This window comes from Neopelma chrysocephalum, unplaced genomic scaffold (assembly GCF_003984885.1).
Source record: "Neopelma chrysocephalum unplaced genomic scaffold, ASM398488v2 Primary Assembly neopelma1_75, whole genome shotgun sequence".
NCBI lineage: Eukaryota > Metazoa > Chordata > Aves > Passeriformes > Pipridae > Neopelma > Neopelma chrysocephalum.
Genome location: NW_020897736.1, coordinates 7,617,191 through 7,634,287, shown reverse-complemented (window position 1 = coordinate 7,634,287; position 17,097 = coordinate 7,617,191). Strand labels below are relative to the sequence as shown.

The 17,097-nt window shown below is 46.0% G+C and overlaps 1 protein-coding gene across 4 annotated transcripts in view; it reads right to left on the bottom strand.

Annotated features, from left to right (window-relative positions):
- The window catches only part of NTRK3 (neurotrophic receptor tyrosine kinase 3), a 219,466-nt gene that overhangs the window by 137,428 nt on the left and 64,941 nt on the right, over positions 1-17,097 (bottom strand). For all 4 annotated transcript variants that reach the window (XM_027688403.1, XM_027688402.1, XM_027688406.1 and 1 more), the window contains exons 8-11: positions 15,746-16,042; positions 12,287-12,310; positions 11,412-11,482; positions 9,604-9,706 (exon numbers count right to left, since the gene is read on the bottom strand). In XM_027688403.1, coding sequence (XP_027544204.1) covers positions 9,604-9,706; positions 11,412-11,482; positions 12,287-12,310; positions 15,746-16,042 — 495 coding nt within the window. The remainder of the gene's footprint in view (positions 1-9,603; positions 9,707-11,411; positions 11,483-12,286; positions 12,311-15,745; positions 16,043-17,097) is intronic.

Sequence of the window (17,097 nt, the reverse complement as noted above, 5' to 3'; positions counted from 1 at the left end):
GCAGGTTTTCATTATCCATCTGGAAAATTGTGGATGTCACAAGAGTTTTCAGAGCATTCAGATGAAATTGTCTTGTCAGCAACAAAAAGGCCAGCTCTCCCCTGCCCCAATCCCAGCAGCTGTCTCAGCACCACAGGCTCCCACATGAGCATTTCATCAGGACAGCGATGCCGCCAGTGCCAGGGACCCTCACTGGCACACTGCCCACCCTGGAGCTACTGCAGCACCAGCATCTCAGCCCATGCCATGTGAACCTTACAATAAAACAAAAACAAGGTGAAGGAAAACAATGTTTTTCCTCTCACACTAATTCACAGCCTCTTGTCTGACTCTTGACTGCATTAGGCTGGGAAGAGCTTGCAGTTTGCTGGGGAGGATGAAGCATGCGCTGGGACAGAGAGAAGGTGGAGATGCAGGTTAAACAGCATCAGCTCCTCCTATAGCTTGTTCAGGTGGAATGAGAAGAGAGTCAAATAGTTGTTAATCCAAAATTGAAGCAGACATATATCCCTTTTCTTTGCAGCAATTGTATGGTTTTTCACTTTCTGCAGTTTTTGAAGCCGTGCATTGCTTTGGTTTGAGTGGCATCGAAGGCAGATGTGGCAAAGCCACCTGGCCAGAGATCATGCTTCTCAGTGGGCATCTCATCCAAAATGGCTTTTTCCTATTTTTGGTAGGGAAAACCCCTTGCTGGTCACAAAGTGAGGTCTTTCAGCAAGTTCAGAGGGCAGCCAGCAGAGCCACAAAACCTCCTCCACACCAGGGTGCATGGGATGCAGAGCTGCAGTGTAAGGGTCCTGATGTGAAACAGTCCCTTCCAGAAGAGGCTGGTAACTCCTGCAGATGCTAGGCCAAGGCAAAAACAATGAAGAAAAGCTTTTCTGGAGCTACCAGGTTCCAGCAGATACAGGGAGCAAAGAGGCCATGAGACATAGATGATGTCCATGAACACGAACTCCATGTTCTTCTCACACCACAAGCCTGAGCAGGGGGAGATCCTGCAAAAGATTCAGGGCCTGAATGTGAATCAGAGCACATTGATGGCTGATGACTGGGCTGAGTTTTTGTGGGTGTGCTGGACGTCATTCCCAGCATGGTGCCCCTCAATGCACCCTGATGGCAGCCATGTCTCACACACAGAGCCAAAAGGGAGACCTGTGGAGAATGGCAGTCAGATCTCCAGAGTCCTTTTCCTGAACCACAAGCTGAGTTCAGGGTAACGGAGTATCCCCTCTATTCTCCCCCATTATCCAAGGCCACAGCACAAACTGAAGATCACTGTCCCAAAGAGAAACAGCATTATAACCCAGCTCCTCAGACAAAAAATATAAGAATCCAAATGTGATTTATTCCTCCTGTGCACAAAATACTACCCAGCTGCTTTTGTGTACAGGCATTATCTTCTAGTCCATTGATTTTTAATAGCATGGTTGTAGATTGAAATTAGATGCCTGAGCATCCCACTTTCATCAACAGATGCTAAATACTGGTGCTGCTGATGGAGATTTTTGGAACTGTCTTGGACACAGACAGGCTTGTTACTGCACCACAAGAAATAGAAGCTGGAGGTGGAACGAGCCCATTAGATCATCAGATGCTCCAGTGCTCTCTACAATTTGCTTCTTCAGTGATTTCACCAGTCGAAACTTGAACAGCTCAGGTGACAGCTCTCATCCATTCCCTTGGGAGGTTATTCTGCTGCTCCCAAATTTCTAGGCACTCCTTCAAGCACATTCAACCCGGGTTCAAAACCAAGCAGCACCATTCTCTTTCTTCTCTCCATTTGCCTTCACAGCTCCCAAATGTTTCCCTCGCCAATGCTGCCATTTACATTGCAGTCACCCGTCCCTTAACAAAGCACAAAGTTCTCCTGCTCCAACGTTGAAGGACAGAGTGACAGATCTCTGCATCCCTGGCTAAACACCACGTAAATGAATGACAATGCTACAGCAAGTCACGAGGAGGAAGAGGTGATAAAGTCACCAGGGACATCCTCCCAGAGGACCATTTATCAGCATTAGCAGTAGAAAAATCTTTGTCAAAAAATAATTGGATAGCTGCAGTACAGACAAACTACAATTAAAATATTAATTAAAGCCCTTTGCTTCTTCCCACACTGCCCTGCACCTTATTAAAGCCACATCAAAGTTGACATTTAGTTGTCTGGTTATTGGTTGCCTTCAGAGAAGCCCAAGAGAGTGCACAGGACACAAGGCCTGAAGAGATGGTGGGTCTTCATCAGACTAGTCATACTGTTTAAAAATAAATAGCTTATCCTGTTGCTGTATGTGGTTCCTGTTCTGGAGACCAACAGAACTGTTCTGGCTCTGTGCTGTCATTCCAGCATTTCTCACTAAAACAAAGTCACGTGAAGACAGACAGATACCATCAGAACAAGCAGCAAACAGAGGCTGGAGCCACAGAGGCAAGGAATGGCCAGGCAGGAGCATCACTGCTGTGTAGAGGAGCCTCCTGAGGATTAGCACCTTCTGCATGGACCTCTGGGGAGGCTGTTGAGGTGACTGAGCCTGGGCAGTCCCACAGCTGTGGCAAAGACGGATGCAAGAAGTTGTATGAGGAATTCAAGCAATTCAGTTGCTCCTGAATGGCAAGTGGTGAAGGACATCTTCCCACCCCTGCAGTCTGAGGGAAGCAGCCATGGCTCATTCTCACCTTCTCCCTCCTCCAGGTTGTGCCCAGCATGTACAGAAGCCACCAAGCTGCTACAGGCAGCAGTGTCCCCAGCAATGCCATTTGTTAAAGCTTTGCCGGTAGAAGAGCTGACACTCTCAGCCCAGAACAGGGACAGCTTCAAAAAAAAAAAACCTACTAAAAAATTAAATAAATGAATGTCAACCTCTTTCCAGCACCTCAGCTGGGAGTTCACATGACGCAGAGTCACAGGTAAGACGAGGGTCACTCTCACAGCTTTTGACACCACAACGTGAGAACCAATTGTGAAAGTCAGTGATGAGACACCTGCTAAGGCTGAACTGCCCCGGGCAAACACCGACTGTGCTGCGCGGCCCCCTCGGGGCAAGGGCTGCACCCAGGGTCGAGCACCCGCATGGGGACTGGAGCAAACACGAGCACCTGTGAGTGAAGGAGGTCACACATGGGGAGGGAACGCCTGCAGGAACATGGCATGAAGGAGGCTTGGGACTTCTAGGGTCACCTGAAAACTACTGATCTGCCTTTTTTTTTTTTTAAACTGCTTTTAGTAGTTGCCTAAAATAGACACCTGGGTTTTGCAAAAGCCACTGGAATAAATAATGGCTGGTCAGTGCACTTTATATTTCCTTTATAAGTAACCCATTAATACTTCTGGAAGTGGGAAAATGTTTTATTTCTAGATCTTAATAAATCCTGACCTTGTGCTAACCAATTCTTTTTCAGGGTCATTTGATGCATCTCTCCAGCCAAGGATGGCTCCCTGCTCCTTCAGACAGCAACAAGCAACAGCATCTCCCCATCTTTTCAAGCCTTCACCTGACCAATACCACCTGGGACCAAAGGACAAGGGATGTGATCATTTAACTGCTGGAATGAGAGCAGATCTGCCTTCGCAGAGAGGGGAGGCAGAGGCAGAAGCCTTGTCACAGCACTTCAAGGGACAGATGGGATCTCAAAGTTTTGCCAAGGAACCCAGGGCTTCCTAGCAGCTTTCCCTTGCTGCCACCATACCGGTTACAGACTGCATGGTGTAGTAGAGGGCAAGGTACTTATCATAGAATTATTAACGTTGGAAAAAATCTCTAAGATCATTGAGTCCAACCACTAACCTAACACTGCTGGCTCTACCTAAACCATGTCCCTAAGTGCCACATCTACACGTTTTTTGAATGCTTACAGGGATGGTGATTCCACCACTTCCTTGGGCAGCCAGTTCCAATGCATGACCACCATGTCAGGGAAGAAATTTTTCCTAATACCCAATCTAAACCATGTCCTCTTGTCCTATTTCTTGTTACCTGAGAGAAGGGACTGAGCCCCCCCTGTCTACAACCTACTTTCAGGTAGTTGTAGAAAGCGATATTCATCAGTGCTTTATCACCTTGAAGGCATTAAATAAATAAATATTAAAAATAGCACAGCTTGCACTTCAGCAGAGTATAAACAGGTATTTATAGAAGGAAGCCCCAGTGAAACCACATGCCCTTTCAGTCCACTTCCCAGGCAAACAAAACCAAGTAATATCGAGGACTAGAAGTATATCAAGGGTATTTTCAAACAAACAGAAGGATACCAGCAAGGACAAGCCCTGAGCTCCATCAGTCCCACGCAGCCACTCTGCTCAGGTGTTTCAGGGGGCTCAGCCCCTCAGCACTGCTGAGCTCTGTGCATCACACTCCCGGGCTCAAAGAACACAACAGCAATGGGTTCCCATCTCCAGGTCATTAATATGGTGAGCCATACATCCTGGAATCCCTGTGGTTAGCTATGGCTGCTAATGCATGGCTGCCTCTCTCCCGTAGCCATGCCAGATTGATAGTACTTTGCTCTTTCTTCCTGCTCCTGGTCCATGGCAAGCTCCCAGGAGGAAGGAATGAAAGAACCCTGATCACAGATTTCTTCTGAGCAAATAATCCTTACTGTGCACGTTTTCCAACTTGCAGAGGGGTTTCTTCATGCCTATACAACTGCAAACATATAATTGGGAGGGAAATAAAATCAGTGTATGATTATAGCCAAGTTTAGCCAAGGCAACATAGGACAGAATTAAGCCTCATCTGAAAGCAGGTCAGGGCTCTCATACATTATATTTTGCCCCTTAAAGCTGGAGTGATAATTGCATGATGAAGGAGAAAAAAACAACAAAAAAAAATGTCAAACTAAAAAAAAAAGAAATCAACAAAAGCAAAAAGACAGGCACCCAAGATATCTTTGCACGAGCTGGTCCTCTTGATTCAGAACTCTGGAATTGTTCTGCAATCGACTCAGCGGACAGTTGCCATCTGTTTATGGAAAAAAATGTTAATAACCCCCAATCAAAATCAAATGGGCAACTGCTTTAAGTACCTTTTAACTAACACTAAATTACAATGGAACAGCTCTGCAAGTACTTCTGAAATCCACAGGCACATCAGCAGTGCCAGCACTTTGATCAGGGCTGTTAGAGCAAATATCAAATGAACTGATAGTGATGTGATTTCTCAAACATTACAGAAAGCGTGGGCAGTGTTTATTTACTGTTTGTTCATTTCTCCCCCACCTCCTTGCTGTTTGTGCCTATTCAGAAACAAAACATATATATGCACGTGTACAGATGTACACACTACCCACCACAGCAGACCCCACGAAAGCTTTGTCCCCCATGTTTTGTTTTTCCGTCCAAGGTAGAAATTCCATATGAATTCTCTGATGCCCAGAAAGGCTTAAGGCATTTTTGTTGGTGCAGCATCACCTGAGTTGTCATTCTGTTTAGCTCCCTTATTTCCATGATGCCTGAAAAGGCATCTCCAATTCTCTCCCCTCTCCTCTGGGTGAAACAGAGATCCAAAAGCTGCAGCACAAAAAGGGAAAATCCAGGCAGGCAGAGCTGTACACACATGCCCGCATGTGCACGAAGAGGCAGCACGATCACATGCCTTATTTCTTTAGGAAATCAGATTAAAAATCAATTGACCCTTTGCCAGCTGTAACCAAGTCTGAACCATTAGCTGGTGCTGGCTCCACCCGAGGAAGAAAACCTCTTTTGGAGAATGCAAGTAGTTTTTAATCTCAGAGCCTGGAAAGCAGTTCATCTCAACAAAACGACAAGTGCTCTTGTCTCTGGATTTTCTCTAGCACCTTTCTCTGCATATCTCAGCTAACTCAATTTGTTTTTTATTGAAGTTGTGCAGCACCAGGAATACATCACACATATATGCATGAGCACACGTTCTTTATCCCGAGGCACTTGCAAATATAACAGAAAACAAGTAAAAGGAGAATATATTGAGCCCCTCAACCTCAGCATTTACACTGCCTCCATAGCTGTGCCATCCAAATGTTTTGTATGTCACAGAATTTTTCTGTGCCATTGTTGTTCTTTTACAAAATCTAATTTTTGTTAGTCCCAGGACTTCCATGTGGCTTTTTTATTATATCACAAAATTTCATTTCCTGTCATCCGCTGGGATTAAACTTTGATTGGAAGACACAGTTTACAAGACTTGTAGTGACAAGCCTGACCCCAGAAGGTGAGTTGTAAATCCTTTCACGTTGGGTGGGCAGTCAGGGAACGTGGGACACCGAGTCTAGAGTTGGAGCAGGCAGCAACTGAGAGCAGGATGTCAGGCTCCTTACTCCCATGCAGTATAACCCACCAGAAAAAAAATACTCCCCTGAGACATACAGTAAACCAAAGGATTCCGACTCCCAATTTCTTGTTTGTCAATACCCTTTTCTTTTTCCTACAATAATATAAGGCTTTAAAAAGCATCTCAGCCCCCCTTCAGAATACATCACCCTTCAGCAAGCGGCTGCAGTCCATTTCTGCAACTTCAATGTGTCTCAGTTTTAACATTCACTTTTCCCAGTGGTTTTCCCTCCACTGCCTCTACGTTGCCCATGTAACACCACTTTTCACAAAAAGGAGCTTTGTTTGCCATTTCCCTGCCGCCTCCACCAGCCCAGCTCCAGCGATCTCCCAGCTCCCCCCAGCTGCCTCAGCCCACCCCCTGTTCCCTCCCAGCTACGGGAGCCAAAGCCGACAGGCGGCCAGAAAGGGGATCTGACCTCCGCCGTTCCGTGTTCATGAATGCCCTCTCCGGGGGGAGCAGGGGAAGGCGAGGGGGATGGCGCAGAGCCAGCCTCCGCAGGCTCAGCTGAGGAGCACAGCGCGTCAGAGCCCCTTTCAAAGGAGCTTTTGTTGGTGCCACCGCTCCAGCCCGTCGTCGGCACACTTGGCACCGCGGGCTTTCCCACCGCCTGGCTGCTGCTGGATCAGTAACTGGGTCGTAGGCAGAGCGGTGGCTCTGACAGGTCTCTGGTGCAACATTCCGAGGGTGTGCTACCAGCCAGAAGAGGACAAATATGGATACACCGTCCTCTCATAGTCCTCCCCCAGTTGTTGTGCCTCAAGACACAACAACTTTCTTTACAGCAAAGGCAACTGGGATGTCGGACCCTTGGCAGCCCATTAGTCTGGTTCTAAGGCTGGTGGGCAACCCATCAGGCTAGCCCAGGGGGCCTTCCAAACTCAACGTGACATCCAACCTTGTCAGTCCAAGTTCACCTCTCTCTAGGAAATAAACCATCTGCTTAACACTAGGAGAAGCAGAAGGAAAAAGATGTTCTCAGAAAGACTCATGAGGTGCTGCGGGTAACGTGTCCAACACAAGTACACAATGTTCTGCATCCGTGACAAAAACAACAGGAAAAACCTGCTCCTGCAGGCCTGCCAAGCTGGGATTTCAACAACAAGTGGCAACATATCAGCTGGCGGTGAACAGCTCCTGAATCAGGCAATGATGCACTTTCCCAAAAAGACTCAGGATTTGGACTTTCTTTTTCCTTAGTAAATGATAACATGCTGGTTGCCATAAAGGACAGCTCCTGCGCAAGAACTGACTGATAATGAGGGACTCTGAGGAAAGCCTGATGCAAGAAAGGGAGACACAAGCAAACCCTGGTGGTATAGCAGCTGACAATGATGTTATGGCTGAAGAAAACAGTGAAGGTAGAAGAGATGCTGGGGGAAAACAGGAGGCTCAGAGTAAGTAAGATCATGTGCTAGGGAGACTGTCCACAGGGCATGAGAATTCTCAACCTCCAACAGGGAGCAGAGTTTGGGTAGTGTGAGTAGGCTGTTCATGGTGGTGCCTATGACATTTTTAACTCATTGAAGAGTTATCTCCCTGTTTTTTAAAGATGTATTTAGCTTCTGTCAACTCCATCTCTCCAAGCAAAGTCAATAAAACTTGGAGAAACTTTGTAGGGTTGTGGTTTCATATCAGAATTGGAAGAAACACAGAATAATGAGGAGGAAAGCAGGCTTTTCTGGTTAAACAAATTTGCCTCCCAAAACCCATACGCACAAGGGCCCATCACAGCACTCCTCTGTTTTCTGGGAATGCAAAATATCCAGTGACATGCTTATCCAAACACCTCTAAACACATATACACATCTGTTCACCAAGACTCATTACTCACATCAGGCTCACTTCACTCCTCTTTGATTCTTCCATTAGGGTCAGATGTTACTTTTCCTTTTTATATTTGTATCTCTAAGCTCCATCAGTGGCCCAAGCACTTCCAAAGTGTTCTGACAAATCCCTCCAGAAGGCACGTAACATCATCCCAGTTTTACAGATGGGGAAATTAAAGCAGAGACAGAGGTTAAGAGAGCTAATTGCCTATGGACACTGAGTCAGTAGAAGAGCTGGGAATTGATCCCAGGAACCATGTCTTCCACTCCTCTACTCCACCCACTAGTCAGTACACCCCACCAGATGGTTCTTATCATTGGACATATGGACTAAATATTGCTAAGTTGGTGTAGAGGATTCACTACTTAATTAAATGTCCTGTCTTCTATCTCCATAGGATGCATAGGAGAAACTACAGCCAGAATCCCATCTGGAGCCACTCAGGAAATGTCTACGTAAAGCAAACAAAGCCCTGGGCAAGCACAAGGAACATTCCCAAACCTATCAACCTGCCCTGCAGTGCAGACCACAGCAAGGGCAGGAAACAGGCTCTGACTCGGGAGCCTTGGGAGAAGCTCGTGTTTGTCAAAGCCTGGCTTCGAACAGTGTATGCATGAGCCACCAATTAGGCTGGGAACTACTTTGTCATGTGAAGGCTCTTCCTCCAGCCTTCACTGGGCACCACCAACGCTGCCCAACTGCAGATACCAGCAGAGTCACAGAAAGCAGATGGCACAGAATCATCTACTTCTGGCATTAGCTCTGCAACATCACAGAGTTGGTGTCAGCAGGACAGAGAGACCAGTTCTGCCTGGCAAATATCAGATACCTTCTCACTTTCCAGTCACTATCAAGGACACTTGAATAAGTTTTTAAAGTCATTATTCATGACACAGAGAAGGAAACCTTTCATCAGAGAGGCAGCAGAAAGAGACCTTCCACTGCCTTCCCAGTACAGACATTACAAACTGACAGCAGCGTCTCTGTCCCCACTCACAGACAGTCACAGAGTGGGTGCACTTGACTTTTCAACAGAACCCGGAACAATTTCATATCCTTCTGTCCCCCCTTCACACACAGTGCTCTGGAGCCAGTGCAGGGGAAGCCCATGCACCACCACGTCCACAAAACAGGTTTCACCCAAGAGCATGCTGCCCTGAGTACAACTCTCTCAACACATGGCTGGAGGGAGCAGGCTCAAAGGTCTTCTGGGCAGCCTGCAGATGCAGTTATGTACTGATAAGGAACACACATGCACACTTCTGCCCGCAGAAGCACACACAGGTGAGAACCACCAGCCCGCTTATCTCCGTCACTCTCTCAACAAACTGAAGAGGGCTGCGTTCTGTTTAGGAGGCTTTGCACCAACACTGGCAATGTAGGAATAAAACCACAACACCTTTCACGTGTGCTATAAGAGCTGGGCAATCCTGGAAGGTGCCTCCTGCTAGAGGAAAGTGACTGCACCTACCTTTCATCCCAAACTTGGACCGCCGGCCATACTTGTTGATCATAATAAAGAGGACGACCAAGAGGACACAAGCAAAAGCTGCCAGACCAACCGCTATGGAAACCTGGAAGGAAAAAGCCTTAGAGTCAAGATAGAGGAATTTAGGAGTCTAAACTGGAAATACAGCACCTCCTTGCTCACTTAACCTTTCTGTAGGCTCACACCATCTGCTGCAGCCCTGTGGATATCAGCTATGGAGGAAAACACAAGCTAAACCGGAGGGCTCTGGCACAGCTTGGAAGGATCACAGGCTGTTTTCAGGACTGGGAGGTCTGGGATCTTCCCATCAGTGACACTGTTTGGCAGCAGTTCTCCCCAGACCCTCCATCCATATATCCGCAGGGAAGAAGGACCTCTGCTCCAATGCCTGCGCTCATCACATCCCAAGCCTCCGTTTCTGACATCAGCACTGTGCCATGACCTTACAACACCAAAGCTATACAAACCTCAGCTGGGGACACACAGGAGCAGCAGAAAATTCTTTAGAAAGAGCAATTCTGTCTCCATCCAAACATCCTTCAGGACAAAGAGTGAGGAAAAAAAAAACATACCACAAGAAGAAAATAGAAAAAATTAAGTAGAACTGAGTTTTTTTCCCCCCTAAAACATCTGGGTTTCCAAAAGCCTCTAATGGTTCCCTATTTATTGTAATTTTCAGTAGTAAATATTGATACTACAGCATTGTCCAAGTCCTTCGCTGGAACTGTGATTCCACTGTGGCAGTGTGCAAGCAGAGGAAAGAAAACCTCCTTGCCCTAAAGGGTTTACAATCCCAAGCTTATTTTAATATTTATGAATATTTATTCCTTCAAGTCTTTGCTCGAGATACTTTTATTGCATTGATATAAACAACAATTTCTCTGGCATTTGTCCAATTGTTCTGTACTGGGTCTTGTGATGCATTTAGACTTCGCTTCCTTTTACAAAACTGCATTCTGCTATAATAGAAAATACATCATTTAACCAAGAAAAAGTAATTTCATTTTGCAACCCTTTCCCCTGTTCTCGGTACATTTGTTATGATATTTTTAAATTTTTATTTTAGCACACTCTATTTTCATCCCCAGCTTGTTTTCTGTGTTTTATATTTAATAATCAGTGCACATTATTACTCCAGCCTTACTGTTCAAAGCTTTCACTTCAGCTGGATGAGAACTGAAACCACGGTGGACTGAGTTTTGTTTGTTCTGGTGGGTTTCAGTATCTTAAAACTTTCACATAATTAGAACAATTGTGTAACATGCTAATTTTTCTTTTTCTACCTGGATTCTGCAGAAGAAAGACAATGTTGAGATCTGATAAGCCCTAGGCTTTCTTTCCTTTTTCATTTTGGGCATGCCCTGCACAGCAGGAGGGAGGGCAAACAGGCATTGACAGAACTGAACCAAGCTAAATCTGAGTCACTCACCCTGCAAAACTTAACAGATCAATAACAGTCTGAAACACATGACTGCCTGTTTGTTTGTTCTCTGGGTGCTACTTTTTTAAAGTGAGAATTTCTGACCCTGCCAGCAGCAACTTCATAGCATGCCCTGTTTTCAAACAGCTCCCAGGTCCCACACTGCACACCCAAGAGGATCAGATGGTTCATGTGAGTATTTTACCTGTCTGACACACAAGCCACAGAATCCTTCTGATTGCTGCCTTGAGTCATAAAGGAAGAGATTTTCCTTGCAAACACTCAAAACAGCAGAGGAGTACAAATATTGAGTCATCAATTACAAGGAATGCATGCAAAACAGTTCTGCAGAGCAGAGACCAGGACTCACCCCAAAAGTGTCCTCTTCTGGTTTGTGGGTCACAGTGATCGGTGGGGTGGGACTCACTTCATAATCCCCGACTGAAACCAAAACACCAAAGACAGAAGATTCAGTGTGGCTCCCAGGGGACTCCCAAGGCGCCCAGCACATTCCAATGGCCTGACCTAACGAGATCCAGTTCACCCCTAAAAGAGGTTGCAACTTTCTATTTCAGAAGGCACAAATCAACCAGAGAGTTCCCTGTGCACATCAGCAGAGAAAACACAGGCCAGCACTATGCTGATGTCACTCCAGATTTACAAATGGGAAACGTGGGAGCCTTGTGTTTCAGAGTGGGTACCCTCCACTCTTGAGCCATCTCCTGGTTTTCAAATACCTACTGGTCTAAGTAGGATCAAAACATGAGTGCCTTCAGCAGAACTTGATCAGAAGAAACAGTAACTTGGATGCTTTTTTGGAATTTTTTGCGGGGTTGGTTTTTTTGGGAAGATGTAGGAAGGATGTCTTGTGGAAACACTACAGAATTTGAGCCCTGTTTCTCATCCCAGTCCACCCTAGAAAAATGTCACTGGGGACTGGCCAGCCTGCATCTAGTTAAGACCCCCTTTGCTACACCACAACCAACCACCATTTCCTTTACAGGACCTTCTTCAGGACATCACTAGATGGAAATGAACATCTCCTGGTCTCCAGAGATTACTCGGCTCATCAAAAGCTCCCCAGACACCTTGCTCATTCGTGGGGAAGGCAGGGCTTTGTGCAACCTCCACCAAACAGCTTCTGGCTTCCTGATTTTTCCTCCAGGAATATGTAAATCACAGAGGGGCAGGAGAAACCACAGAAACCAACCAGCCACTGTATGTAAAAGGCAAGGAAACACTTACTTGAGACAAAGTTGTCCGTACTCTCTGTGGAAAGGACAAAGAGAGAAGCAACACAGTCAGCAGCACAGCAAAAGGAGAGGGGTCTCATTCCCAACCCACCTCAGACACATTTCACCACCCCAAAGAGCCCAGGAAACCAACTTTTCATATTTTTTTCCTCTTGGGCAACTGTAACTGGAAACTGCAGTGTATGTGCCAGCAGGACATGCTGGAGGTCAGGATGGAGAACCCTGGGCTGAAAGAGGAGGAGAAGGATACTACTGTGAGGCCAACAAGGAGAACAAGTGGCAGCACACTAACCACTCTTCTGAACGATTGTTAAACAGGCGAGCAAAGCTCAACAGACACACAGGGTTGGGCAGGATGGAGGTGGAGGGGAGAGAAGCAGATTTTGCCTTACATGGCAGTGTTCACCCAAGGACAAAGTCCTACAAGGACCAACTCCCATGGAGGAGAGCCCAGCTTGGGGCAGGGCTTTAGAGGAGACCTCCTCTGACCTCCTTTTCATGAGCTGTTCATAGCAGCTAATAGCATCTGAACCGGACACAGAGGCTGTGGCTGCCCTAGAGATGCCTCTTGCCCGAGACAACCATGCCAGTCCCTGCTGTCAGCCTCTTGACTGCTCCAGTCTATTCAGGAAAGCTCCTTCAGCTCCAAAGGTGGCCGAGGACCCAGACAATGAGGTCTAAAGCCCTCGGTGACACTCAGTTTACATAGTGTGAGAATAACGTCAGCTTTCAATTCACTCGCCCATGTAAGAAACTGAGCCCGATATTAACTGGAGTTTACACAGCTTTGCTGGCAGAGGGCTCCTGGAAGGATGCTGAAATGTTCATGCTGAAGCATTGGGTGAGTTTTGGAAGGGAAGCATAAAACAATCCCCGGGTGACAAATACAGCTTTCCAAACCAAGGGAAAAAACCTGAAAAAATATTTTTGTTTCAAGTTGAGCAGAAGTGTAACTTTCCTTGGCTTTTTCTAGCAATAGGGGGGAAAAAAAAGGAAGAAATATTTTATTTGGAGACTTTTTTTTCCTATTAAGGCAGACAGAGTCTAGTCATAAAATTCTTGCTGCTTCTACATTTTCTTCTTTCCATTTTTTCTCTCCTAGACTAAGCAAATTCAACAGAAACCCACAAAAAGGGTTTGTTTGGTTTTTTTTCCAGTAAACGCTATTTTTCAAAGTATAAAAAAATAACCAAGAAACTTCAGCCAGCTTGAGTTCTGGGGGAAGTTCCCAAAGTACTGAACACTCATCACAGGTACATTGACCTTTGTGGATTAAACAGGGAGATGGTAGCCTATGGCAGAGATACCAATGACAACATGCAACAAGATTTTTACAGGATATGACACAAATCTGTTCTGGGAGCCACTGCCCTTTCTCCTACATACCCAACATCAGAGAGAAGGGGGGATGTGACATGTAGCATATATCTCCCAGCTTCCACCCAGCTTCTAACAGTACCTTGCTCCTCTTGGCCTGGAAAACTTCAGTGTGGCATGGTACCAGCAAGAGGTTTTCAACTAGGGGGTTCTAAAATACATGGTCACAGGTCATTTTCTATGCTGATAGGAAGTCTTCCAGGCACTACGCTTTCATTAATTAATTAAGGCTAATAACCTCATCCTGGGTACTGACAGCAAAGTCCTTGCACATTTGAATTGCTGTGGGCAACGAGGGCTTCAGTGAATCACACTGGGGAACCTTCAATGTGTGGCATTTTCTGAAGGAATCTACCTTCAAATGGGAAATTATAAACGTCAACTGCATTGAGTGTATATGTCAGCTGTGGTAGTGGACGAAGCAACAAGCTTCAAGGAAAGTAAATTACATCCTGCATTGGGCTGACAGGGGCTGCCAGGGTGAGGAATGGCTTGGGACTTTGGATCAGAAGAAATAAAAGAAATGGGTCAGCTCCTGCTGAGAGATGGTTCAGGGGCAGTAAGTGCTCCACACCAACAGTACACACAAGGCATGGGTGAAGATGCACTCACAAGGGCAGTATTTTACATTCGTTTCACACAATCCCATTCTCCCAGAGCCCCTAGCATGAGATGGTCTGCAAATATCACCGTGCTTTCCCACATCACAGCATAGCTCAGATCCATTTCCAAAATCAGCTCTCCAGAACAGCATATCTGCCTCTCTTTTCTGGAGATCCAGCATCTACTTAAGAGCTGTTCCCATTTTACAGATGGGGAAATTGAGTCACAAAGGTGGGACCTGGGAGAGCTGAGACTGCAAACCTGTCTGCTTCTCCTCACCCACCTACATTTGATAAGCTGCTCTTCTGCCCTGACAGAAGGAAACATAAATAGGTCAGATATTCAAACAGGGCAGCATCCTTCAAGTCAGAATACAAATTTTCCACTCCCATCCATATCAGCTCATTTGTTCAACTGTCAGATCTTCAAGGCAGAGATTTGGGTTTGCATTTATGATATTTGACCTGCGGGAAAACTCTGTGTACATATATGGTGTGATATAAATAATAAATGAGAGTACCGTTGGTATTTTTCTATATTTAGCAAACGCCCTATTTTGCTGGATTTTCTTGGGCTGCAGGGGCCAATTTAGAGCTGCCACTTTCTCATGGCATCATTCCTGAAGGCAGCATAGATCTTAACTCCATGATGGCCAGTGTGGTGTTGCAACGTCAGAGAGCAGACCAAGACACTCCTATAAAAAGCAGACAGGCCACCACAAAAGTCTCTGCTGCACTCCCAAGAGCTGGATCTTTATGTCCTCAAATGCTTTTTTCTTTTTTTTTTTTTTTTTTTGCAGCTAAGCTCTGAATCATCAGGGAGTACAACAGGGAATTCCAAGCAATCAGTTAAGAAATGCCAGCAAACTGATGCAAAGTGACTAATTGAGCCGTTGCATCTTTTGTAGACCTGTCATCCTGGAATTGCACATACCGCATTCAGAAAGAAAACAATCCTGACACTGCTACATCCAGCTTTAATCATTTCACAAATGCAAGCTAGAAGCAAAAAAATGGAAGAGTTGCATCACTTCAAAGGGCTTTCCTTTCTATACCTTATAACTATCATGTAGCAGAATACTTTCTATCAAAAAAATTGAGCAACCTCTTTGGGAAACTCAAGAGGAGATGCAAAATAACTGGCCAAACTTACATCCTATTCCCGCTGAAATTCCTAAAGATCTTTAAAATAAATAAATAAATACACTGCAGAATATATTGCAAAAACAAATTTATCTAAACCAGTCAGTATCTCTCCCAGCATTAAAGAGTTGATATGACACCAAAACGTACTTGAGTAGGAAAAATCACACTAGTCAGAAGAGGCTTCCAGAGTTCACCTCTTTCAACCTGATGCTCTAACAAAGGCCAGCTTGGGTTATGGCCTTGTTTAGACGCAAGGATTACTGTCAGGGCCACAGTAAAACCTTCGGATTGCAAGGAACTCTAATGACATAAACTGAATATCCTACCTGGAAAGGGTTTTTCAAGGAAGTGTCCTTTGATAGTTTGGTTGGCTGAGCCCAGCTGGTTGGTGGCCACAATCGTGTAGTTGCCATTGTTGTAGTGAGTGGGGTTGTCGAAGAGCAGGCAACCCTCAGACACTTCCCCTTGCTGGTATAACTCCACGCGGATGATCTCTGTCTCCCGGAGGACCTGGCCGTTGTGCAGCCAGTGAAGGGTGGGAACTGGGTTCCCTTGCACTGCAAATGCAATGCAGTGGTCCAGGTGTCGCACCGGCTCCTCCAGAGTAAGGATGCGAGGGGGATCTAGCAGAGAGAAACATGGCAGGCTCACAGCACACCTCCACCCCACGTCACGTCTCTGTGCACCACGGAAACTAAGGTTATTGACAATCTCCAAAATCCCTTGCTCCTTCTACTCTTCCCAATGGATGTCTGCAAAGAAGGAGCCCTGTCACAAGAACCACTCCACGCTCCCTGAAAGGAGGATCTGAGCCAGAGCCATCTCTCCTGGTCTTCTGAACAGGGGTACAAATTAATGGCAAGGATGGTCCTTTCACCAGCCCAGGAACAACTAAGCTTGGAGCTGTCCAGTCCACACACTTACTGCTGCTCTCCTCCTCCCAGGGGATCACAGGGAGGCCGCCTATTCCCGTTAAGGAGGACACCACGATGTAGCACTGCTACATTACACAAGTGCAAGGTGCCCACGGGAGCTCTCCAGTCACACCAAGCAATTTTGGATTGCAATGCTGTGGAAGCAAACATCCCTCAGCAACCGCCTGTCCTTGGGGGTTTTGACTGCCTGAACATCCCAAAGGAGTTCTCACTCGCCGAACAGCCTCCAGGGGTGTTTTAATTAAAGGGAGTAGAGTGGGAGAGGGATAAGAAAAGCAGCAACTTCACCTGCAATTTATTGCATATGCATTGTCTCCCCCCTGGGACACCCCAAGAATTCAAATGTTGCTCTGCTATCACTTCTGAAACCCCATTTGCAACGCCTACATGTAAGGTCCCAAACCCCAAGGCTGGCAAGGTCTGAACTAGAAGAACAAGTTTTGTGCAAAGATAAAGGACACAAAGATATAAGTCTTCCCTAAAACTCTCCTTTTCCTGGTACCATCCAGCTGCAAAGACAGTCCATGGGGCATCCACAACGAAGAAAAACAACACACCAACTTCGACACATCTTTTTGAAAAAACTGAGTTTTTCAGGCAGTGAACATTGTAGAAGAAAAGAAGATGCAGAGCTGGTTGGAGATGAACAAAATTCTCACACCAGCACCCATCTACCCTGAACCACATAGTCATGTCCCAGCCACCTTCTTTCACTCACAAGCCTAGATCTGCATGTGGCTTGT